Raw genomic sequence first — 11,273 nt, 5'->3', positions numbered from 1 at the left:
ATTTGAATCTTTCTAAAATTGGCTTAAGAAAATCATTGCCTACAATATATTTTTCTCTCAACCAATAAATAATGTCAAAAAGTAAACTAATATTCATCCATTATGTTATGATTTAGTTATTTGAACTCCTATCTAAATTAAATTCATATTACTTTCTTAGATGTAAAATATATAAGGCAAAAAATATATAATTTTGATCTTTTTAAAGTTTCTATTTTCTTTGTATTTTTTATGTTTAGGATATTCTTAGTCATTATCTTTTTAATATTGAAATTAAAAATATAATTTCTAACTTTTTTTTGAAAGAAATTATAAATCTATTTCAATCTTAATAAAAAGAAGTTCATAAATTATAATTTTTTGAATATATATTTTGTTCAAATTGGAAAAAAATGTTTCAACAAGGAGTTTAGAAATTTAACTAGAAAATATTTATAACCAAATTTTCTCTTTACCAAAATAACCCTTACAAAAATAACCCTCCATTATAACCTTAAAAAAAATTGTAAAATGTAATTTAGATGGATATTATGTTTATACTTAGTAATAAAATTATGACCTTAAATTTCCTTCAAATATTTATAAAAACGAAATAAATATCAATGATTTATTATATTTAATAATGATTGTACAACTAAAATAATATAAGAACTTTTCAAATAACAATAAAATAGATTTTATAATATAAAATAATTTTAAAGAATAATAAAATACTTTATATAAATTTAAAAGAAACTCGAAAATATTTATACCAATATTATATTTTGATATTTTTAAAGAATAAAAATAAATAAAATGATGATGTATTTTTACTAAACTTTAAATGTAAATTTGAATAATAAATGAAATCTTGTAGAGAAATAAGATGCCTCATCTACAACCTTCCAACTGACACCGCATTGCACTTTCTTTATTGGCGGACCTTAAATTCATTGGCTTGAAAAAGCATCTACATGATGAGAAACTGGTACGAATTTGAGAATAACGGAAACCTTCTTCACTAGGCAGTGTAACTGAAACCAGAGCTCCTGCCATTCCTGTGGGAATTCTAGTAACTAAACGCTTTTCCTGTGCTTGAAATATTCTCCAGATTTGATACAAACCTTGAATCTTATGGTGGAGAATGTTTATTTTTATATGGTTTGAGGTTTAATAATGTCATAAGTCAAATTTATCATTTATATATTTATTTTTACACAAGACACTAAAAACATCACAATACAATTTTCACCGTTACACATAACATACTTCAATGATTCTGAACTATTTAATGGCTTTGAACTATTAAAAGTTTGGCCCCATAGTTTCCCAACAAATTGTATATTTATGTACACAGGGTGCACGATTATAGTGGTTTTAAGTTACTGAGGATATTAGCTTAAGAAATTATTTGGGCAGCTATAATTTTTCAGATACAGATTTGTATCACCAAAACGCGAAGGATGGTGGGAAGTGGTTAAATTATACGCATTATCTGAAACACGAGAATAATGATATTTTGGCGTTCAATTTATCTTGGAAATCCACAGCTCTCAAATAAGCATAATATATATAACATGTAAAGCTTGCTATTTTCTCCAATTAAGCTATGTGGCAAATTATATATAATTTGATATGCCAATTTGATTTCCATCTTTTCACAGCTGGCTAAGTTGTTTGAAATTGCTCAATGTTTTTTATCATTAAAATAAACAATTACAAGTAAGGATAAGGATAGTTTATAGTAGTACATTACCAAAACTTGTTGCCCTTGGCTTTTAGAGATATCTGATTCATATCGCCAGAAACATTTGCTCTCCGAGAGAGTTAAAAATTCAAAACATCAAAAAAGAAATTTGCTGTGTGGCATCTTCAGAAAAGGTTTTAATGATAAAAAAAATACTACCTTTACTTTTGGCCAAATGGCTGGTGGGTAGCTTCACGGCATTGTTGAGGATTGATGTCATCTTGTGTAGTTACTCCTCCCGGTAAACATGATTTTTTTTTTTCTATAATCAACAAATGTCAAAAACACCTTCCATGAATACATAATTCTTCTAGTAGGTCTACAGAAAAAAGGTTTGACAGTTTATCTGATTCAGGTTTATGTTTACAAAGTAGGAATGACTCGAGATCTCACGCTATTACTACATTGAATATCCTCACAGTATGATCAGACCCACAAGAAGCTAGATGCATAACTGTGGGTGAAGAGTTATCTAGCATACTACTTTCACTTTCAGAGGTTTCTCTCCAAACCAAACGGTGAACAGTAGCCACATGACATAGGTAAATGTCTAGTCCTATTATTCTAGATGCTGTTACAGTGTCAAATCTTTGACATGGCTGAAAATGTTCTCCGCCAGGGGTCATGACTTGCAAGCTAACCCTCCAAATGTCAATAAGTCCACTTTCCATGCCAACAGCAACTAGATCATCTTTGAAATTGCTACGTGGAGACCATGATACAGCAGTAACACTGCTACTGAATTGAGGAAGAATCAGTAGCTCTGTGACACTACTTTCACTCTTAGTTTCCTTTATTTTCCATATCTTCACCATCCCATCTCTTGATCCTGTCACAAATACATGATGGCGTGCGTTCCACGAACATGACCAGATTATTCTTTTGTGTGCATCATGTCTTGCAACAAGTTCATGTTTAACCTCATCTATTCCTGCAAATATAAGTGTATCAGTTCGTGTAGTGCACGATGTCAAAATCTCAAAAGAGTTTCGCATTGACAGAAGAAACTTTAGTTTGAAAAACAAAACGCTAAATATAGGGTGGAGGCATACCATTTTTCTCTAGCCGAAATACAGAAAAATGTCGATCCCTCGATACTGACAACAAGAAATGATCGTCATGAGAGAATTCCATTTGTGTCACAGTCAGCGCATGAGAATGAAGTCGACCAATGGCCTTCCATGAGCCTACTTGCCATAGCCATATCTCTGCTACATTTGATGATTGTGCCTGCAGTTTGTAAAAATAAGGAACTCTTACAGCTTGAAAACCTTGTTCCAGGAACTAGTCACAAGTTCATGAATAAAGATAAGCACACAAGAAAATGGAAAGAACAAATGTTCCATGATGGCAGACATACATTAGTTATCTTTAGAAAAATTCATTGCAAAATAATAAAATATGAATGCAGAATTCTATCTTTGTCAAAATCAAAGCTAAGTTACGAGTCCTGCTATTAGTTCGGCTTCAAATTTGAACACGGGTTTAGCAAAAAAATATTGAGGTTGGATTGCTTTGGGTTCATCTATATATTTAAGGTAAAAATGACACTCTTATTTATTAATATAAACACAAAATATAAAATACAGTTATAGGAAATATAAAGATAGTTGATGTGTACATAATTTCTGGATTACACTCTGAAATTTTTTGCATCAATGTTTTGCATCACACCCCATGATCCATCCTCAGGATGAGAAAGTTGTAGAAGGAAATAGTAGATACATTGAATCTAAATTATATAATGTAATATATAAATATTAATGTGATATAAATTCATATAATAATAACTTATATTAAATTTAATAGCAACAAAAATTGTTTGAGGAAAAATCAGATTTTAAAATTCAAAAATTGTAGGGAAAAAAAACGGAAGCCTACATTTTTTGAAATTCAAGGGCATTTTTATAGCACGGAGATATATAGAGCAAAACTAGAGAGTTTAACCCATGAATTGTCAAAAAAAGTAGATTTTGTTGTTTATATTCATATTGTTGATTAGATTGTTTATATTCATATTGTTGGTTACACAAAGCATACTTCATAGTGCCTACATAATAACTAGATGGTTAGAATGGAAAAAATTGGAATTACAATATAATTTGCAGTCATACTATAAACTTAGTGAAGTTCCAAAACCTTAGTTACCGATTTGGGATACAAATCCGATTCAGGCACATGAATCAGATCCGTGGATTCACTATTCTTTTTTTCCCAATTAGGATTTGTGAATCTATCTGTCTATCTATCTATCTATCTGTCTGTCTAACTATCAGACTGTCAGTCTGTCTGTTTGTCTGTCTATCTATCTGTCTATCTGTCTGTCTAGTCTATCAGTCAGTCTGTCTAATGTATATTTCTCTCAGTTTTCAGTATACGTTATGCATAAAAGGGTCATTTTAGGACTAGAAAGCAAAAAAAAAAAAAATTTAAAGTCATTAAATAACTTAGACCCACTTAAACCCGTCGATCCTTGAGGATTCGCACTGGATCCTTGAGGATTTGTGCAGATCCGGGCAAGATCCTTGTTTTACACAGTGGATTCGTCCAGATTCTTGTTGTCTGTCTGTCTGTCTATCTATCTATCTATATATATAATGTATATTTCTCTCAGTTTTTAGTATATATAATGCATAAAAGGGTCATTTTAGGATTAGAAGGCAAAAAAAATTAAATTTTAAAGTCATATTAAATAACTTAGACCCACTTAAACCCATCGATCCTTGAGGATTTGAGCTGGATCCTTGAGGATCTGGGCAGGATCCTTGTTTTAGACAGTGAATTCGTCTGGATTCTTGGAGTCTGTCTGTCTGTCTATCTGTCTATCTCTCTATCTATCTATTTGTCTGTCTGTCTGTTTGTCTGTTTGTCTATCTATCTATCTCTCTATCTCTCTGTCTATCTGTCTGTCTGTTTGTCTCTCTATCTGTCTCTCTATTTGTCAGTCTATCTATCTATCTCTCTATTTGTCTGCCTAGCTATCTATCTATCTATATAATGTATATTTCTCTCATTTTTTAGTATATATAATGCATAAAGGGGTCATTTTAGGACCAGAAAGAAAAAAAAAAAAAAAATTTTAAGTCATTAAATAACTTTGACCCACTTAAACCCGTCGATCATTGAGGATTTGCGCTGGATCCTTGAGGATTTGTGCAGATCCGGGAAGGATCCTTGTTTTACACAGTGGATTCGTCTGGATTCATGGGCCAAGAATCTGGGCGAATCCATTGTGTAAAACAAGGATCCTGCACGGATCTGCACGAATCCGGATCCGGCCTCTAGTGCACGAATCCAGTAACTAAGTCCAAAACTCCAATGCAACCAATGACACTACTACAAATAGAGCTATGCTAGAGGGCTGCAAGTCCTAATGATGAAGCTTTTGGTTTAGAGCCTCTCCTAAATTATTCAAAACAATTCTTCATTCTGATATAAAATATTACATGATTCATTTTTTTCAGCACTATAAGCTGATTTTAATCTTCTTGATAGGAAATATTTTGCTTCCGCTTTCACAATGTCTATAAAATGCCATGTATATACTTGCGCAGCCCACTTGATTAAAATGCCATTAAAAGTTGATGACCAATAAATAATAAAATTAATGCTCCAAATTATCACACTTAAGTTAGCACCCGAAGAGGAAATTTGTCCCAATCTAACCTTGATAATCTAGACAACCAGCTTTGTATTTTTGTTGACAATTGAAATGTGAAATTCTTTTGAATAGTTGGGATCCCAAGAATTCCAAGTAAACAAACCCCTTTATGTTGATATCAAGCCAATAGAGTTTCATTTCAGTTTAGTCTAGGTTTCTATACTTTCTTTTGGCAATTACTCTTATAAGGTTCACAAATATTTGAAAAAACAGATATAACCTTACTTAGCATTTATGGTAATATCACTGAATCCCAACTAAATCCCACTGACCACAGAAAGTGTTTCTAATTTTATGTCCTTAACATCTCTTAGAAATATATGTCCATTCAAAGTCCCCTACTTGCAATTTGCCTCAACAACCTAATGAAATCTAGTGAATCTTTGATGGCGAATAACTTCCCAATAGCTAACTCTCAGTTTTGTGCTAAAAATCAATTCAAATCCCATTTAAATGTTTGCGTGCAATTAGGTTTTTTCTACAGACTGGTGGATAGTACATACTGTCGAGAAAATCATCAAATTAAATGTTTTGTGCAATTAGGATTTTGCTACAGGCTGCTGAATTTCATTATATTGGCAAACCCTGTGACATGATGTTGAGAAAAAAACATCAAAATTTTGCCACAGGTTTTCCCAAGGTTGTTAGGGACAAATCCACAAGCAAAATCCTGAACCCTAGCCATGTCCTTAGCCACACTGAGCCAATATCCAAACCCTAAATATATTGTACCCAAATGGCATGGTTACAGGTACTGGTAGCCACACTGAGCCAATATCCAAACCCTAAATATATTGTACCCAAATGGCATGGTTACAGGTACAGACCAGTAACATAGCTAGTATGAAAATTGCAAAGCATCCATTGGATGCTTGCTCTAACCTTCACAATAGATATTGTGTCCAATCATCATGCCAGTACTTCAGCCTGTAAAAAGACCCAACCATTGTACCTTTCACAAACCTTTTCCCTGTTAATTCAATTTATTGAACTATCGTTCAAAAGTTTCATTCACAGAGAAAGAGATTGATGTTTTCTGCATTGAGTTTTGTTGAATAGACTAATTTATAGTACATATATTTTTTCTAAAGAAGGGCTAAACACTTTTAACCTGGAGCTGTGAACCAGTGAGGTCACAAATGGAGGATCTCATCCCCATTTGAACATTCATTAATGCCTACCCAGTGGGGTTTCAAGTTTGAACTTTGATGGCAAGAACAACAACACCACAACTTAACCATCACACCATACCATCCCAGAAATAGTATATGTAACTTATGTGCTTATATGTTGGTCCAATTAAATTCTGGGACTTATGGCTAGCATACCAGCCATGCAATCTTTGCATAGAACCATACAGTTGATTTAATCACCCATATGGTCAGATGATGAGTATGAATTCAGAGACCAATATAAATGTCACTGCAGAACTACCTACATCTTTTCAATGCTGCCTCAGTATTATATGAGTTTTTACTTATGAAAAGAGCCTAATATTCATATCTCATTTTAAAACATGTTTTAAAAGTTCAAGAGGGAGCCTAAAACCTTAATCCTTTAATGAAGAAAGAAAACAACTATAACATAAGAATCAAGACTTCGTGCATGTCAAAAACCAGGGATGTTGGTATTGAAATGAGCTGAAGTGCCCTGGGAAGTGAACAAGAAAAAGGAAAACTAAAGATGATATGAATAGGAATCTACAAAGTCAGCTTAATAATTGATATAGGGCAATTGCCAATTAACTTAAAAGATACGGATCAGATAGAAAATGATAACTTCAAGGCCTCCATGGTGAAAGTTAATCCAAGAATGGCGTCCAACTCAAGATGGGAAAAATTCCAATGAGAACTTTGACCAGCAGGTGGAATAAAATGTCAAACAGAAGAAAAAATTTCAATTCTTGGAGTGATAAAAAGGAAAATAGTATGATGAAAAATTGGCCAAATGGCAATTCAAAATCTAATTGAGCAGTGCTTATTACTGCATATATATACCACCTAGTGTTAGACTTTTTGCCACTTTAATTGTTGCTTGAAACGACTGGCTGTAAATGAAGTGTGTGTAAACAGACAACTAGATAACTTCGTCTGTTGAGGGTGGTGGTGGGGCGCTTTTGTTGTAGGCGATTCTAGCCAGATTCCCCTATATAATGTGGGGTTCTATAAAATTTTAGGGCCCCCCTTCCAATTACAAGTTTACCTCAATAACTAAAGTTGCCGATTTGTGAAACGAATCCGATTTGGGCACATGAATCGGACCCATGGATTCGGGATTTTCAAAATCTAATTGAGCAGTGCTTATTACTGCATATATATACCACCTAGTGTTAGACTTTTTGCCACTTTAATTGTTGCTTGAAACGACTGGCTGTAAATGAAGTGTGTGTAAACAGACAACTAGATAACTTCGTCTGTTGAGGGTGGTGGTGGGGCGCTTTTGTTGTAGGCGATTCTAGCCAGATTCCCCTATATAATGTGGGGTTCTATAAAATTTTAGGGCCCCCCTTCCAATTACAAGTTTACCTCAATAACTAAAGTTGCCGATTTGTGAAACGAATCCGATTTGGGCACATGAATCGGATCCATGGATTCGGGATTTTTTTTTCCCAATTATGATTCATGGAGGATTCATCTGTATATATATAAATATAAATATAAATATATGTACAAAATATATATATATATATATATATATAGATATATATATATATATATATACTAAAAAATGAGAGAAATATACAATAATTCTAAAACTAAATCATTTCATAGTATGAATCCATGATTCTAGTATGGATCTACAAATCTAGTATACTTGATATTTGATTTATTTTCACGATTATAAAAAAAATCAACACATTCACATTGGTTTACTGAATTAAAAAATGAAATTATGATCCTTGAGGATCTGGGCAGGATCCTTGATTCTGCCTGTGGATCCATGGGCCACGGATCCACAGACAGAATCAAGGATCCAAGCACGAATCTGGATCCGGATCTGGCCTGTGTAGCACAAATCCGATAACTAAGGTAAATTTTCTCATCCATCTTGTTCTATACCATGACCCTTGATATTCATCTTTCAAACTTTTGTATTGACTCAGCAAAGAGATATAGCGGTCATTTATTTTATATTTTTTGTTTATTAGAATACACAGATTCTAGCTAGTTAAATAAAATAAAAAATGGTATGCATATAATGTGAGGTTTCGGCCCTGAGAATCAATGAACAGGCTTATTTTTTACTTCTTTTCAGTTAAAAGGATGTTTTTTCCTCTTAAAAAATACAATGTAAACTTCCATATATGGATACACAAATTATATTCACAACAGAAAAAAACAATTGATTCACAGAGACAGTCACTGGTCCGTTGTTCTGGCAGCTACTGGGTCCCAGCTTAAATTCTCACACAACTTTAGATAACTACTCAGGAAGATAGCATATAAGATCTAATGGGAGAAATGAATGTACAAAAAAGAATTCCATTTGACTCTTTACTTTGATTATTACAATTTATGATAGATTCCAATGCACGAAAAAAAGATACAAAGTACTTTAAAGGAATTATAATAAGCTATATTCACCTTGCAAGCTGTTGCAACAATCTTCCCTTCATGATTGCAGCACATGGCAAACAGTTCATTACCATGACCATAGAGCTTGTGAGATTCAGGCCATAAAGTATTCCAGGACAAATTCTCTTCAAGGGGAGGCTCTGTTAGCACCACAGGAACAGCTTCTGGAATAGTTTCCATTCCATCTGAAAAATCCTGAGAAGATGCAACTGAAGCCCTTGTGGTACTTCCTGTATGAAAAACCAAAGTGTCAACTTTAATTTATTCACTAAGATTTTCTAAGCAATGGAATCATTTTGCATGGAACTCTTATGTTGATCCCTACAGAACTGCTGAAATCAAATTCAGTGTAAAGATTAATATTGATCAAAGAAAGCATCTTCTATCAAAAATTAACAAAAACCATACAAGAGAACCCATTATTCAAAAACATAGGAAAGTGTTAATTGAAAACTAATGCCAAGAACAAAGAAAAACATATCTGATCACACCTGGGTTGGATTCGCAAGACATGCAGCTCGCATTGCACTTCTTGCAAAATTTTCAATAGGTTCTCTTAATACTTTGCAGCTCGTGTTTATGAGGAATACTGTGAAATGCATGTCATTTTATCAGACGTCTGTAAAAAGACAAGGCTAGGGTGCCAATAAAGCACTTTTCATAATTAACTGAATGCCACATTATCTTTAAAGCCAAGGAACTGTTTGAAATTTTTTAACTGATTGGGATACAAATGGAACTTATAACCATTTCGGCTTTTGACTGGTTGAAGACTCTATGCCTAGTGTTCCCTTGATTTCAACCAGGATGGGAGGAAATGGTGCATACTCATTGTTCTGTAACACATTCTCAATGCAATTCATTCCATCTCTGAATTCGGCCCATAGGATACATAGTTTGGGTTTCTAAGTCGAGTGTAAGATACTTTCTTGACCAGTGCAAAGTACAAACCAGAAAAAAAGCTTTGATCAATATTTAACAATTTGATGGGGCAAACTCCTACTACAATAATAGTATATAATACTCAAATGTGTGGCAACCTTCCTTGTAGGCACAACTCTTATCTAAAAGAAATATGAAAAATTCATATGCTAATTAATATATGCAGGATAACAGTTTTTTGAGGTCGAGGTTGAGTGGTACGGTCAAATTATTCTTGTGCTAAAAGATGAATGTTCAGATCTTCCCAAGTAATATCTTACCAGAAGGCATGCTGAAGCATTACTCCCACTTTAGTTGGAAGGTAGAGTAGTAGTCCCACATGTGACTGGTGGAGCATGCTAGAGTTGGAGGAACATAGAAGGGAGATGGTGGAGGGAAGCAGAAACCTTAGAATATACGAGGAACATACGTGGCGGATGAATTCAAAGTTGCATGGATACAGATCCGGATACAAATACAGATACGGTATTGGGTAGAGATACGGCTGGACACAACATTAATAAATAACACATACATATATTTAACTAGTTTTCTAAGTTATTGTAGGAGATTTTCATTACTTCAAAAGTAATATTGACACAAATGCATAGTTACACCGCCCTGGGAGACGGGGGGACAAAGGGCCTTGATTTGGGGACGGCAAGGGAGCGGCAAGGGGGACGGGGGGGTGGCGGGGGGAGCAAGGGTTTATATACTATACATATGGTACTTAAAATGCTAGTTATGAAAATATGTAATACAATTATACAATATAACTTGATATAATCATATAAAGATGTAAAAAACAGTAAACTTAAACAATAAAAAATTGAACATTGAACATTGTATTGAAGTTTTGAACTAGAACATCATGATTCATGATCAAATGACAAACAAACAATGAACACTAACATTGAATATCAGCAAATATTAGTCTATATATTAGTCTTTAGATCAATAGTATGAGTATCTAGATTCTATTATCTAAAAGTAATCAATGATCATATGAGTCATGACATAAAGATGATTACAATAAGTAGCATGTGCCATGAATCATGATATCAAAATAAGTATATAATATTATAATGCAAACAAAAACTACAAGTCTCCTTGCACCCACAATAAAGGAGACTCTGTCGCATCCCCCCGCAATAAAGGAGACTTCATCGCGTCCCCCTGCAATAAAGGAGACTTCATCACACCCCCCCGCCCCCCCGCCCCCCGCACCCACACACAGGAGACGTCTCGCCATCTCAGAGACATCTCGCCGTCTCCGGCAAAGTTGGCGCTCAAAGTGGCATAGTCCGAAACGCCAAGACGTCATCCCCCCATCCCAAGGACATCCCTATCTCCAAGATGACCTAGTTTTTTTTTGGGGGGGGGACGCGTC

General features: G+C 34.0%; 1 protein-coding gene across 2 annotated transcripts in view; it reads right to left on the bottom strand.

The window, feature by feature from the left end:
* Positions 1-1,968: 1,968 nt before the first annotated feature.
* The window catches only part of ELP2 (elongator protein 2), a 66,632-nt gene continuing 57,327 nt past the window's right edge, over positions 1,969-11,273 (bottom strand). For both annotated transcript variants that reach the window (XM_089786364.1, XM_089786365.1), the window contains exons 9-11: positions 8,972-9,192; positions 2,779-2,956; positions 1,969-2,657 (exon numbers count right to left, since the gene is read on the bottom strand). In XM_089786364.1, the coding sequence (XP_089642490.1) occupies positions 2,116-2,657; positions 2,779-2,956; positions 8,972-9,192 (941 nt within the window). In that variant the 3' untranslated portion in view covers positions 1,969-2,115. The remainder of the gene's footprint in view (positions 2,658-2,778; positions 2,957-8,971; positions 9,193-11,273) is intronic.

Source organism: Cupressus sempervirens, chromosome 6 (assembly GCF_028749045.1).
Source record: "Cupressus sempervirens isolate cs-2001-9-10 chromosome 6, ASM2874904v1, whole genome shotgun sequence".
Classification (NCBI taxonomy): domain Eukaryota; kingdom Viridiplantae; phylum Streptophyta; class Pinopsida; order Cupressales; family Cupressaceae; genus Cupressus; species Cupressus sempervirens.
This window is presented reverse-complemented; position numbering and strand designations above follow the sequence as displayed.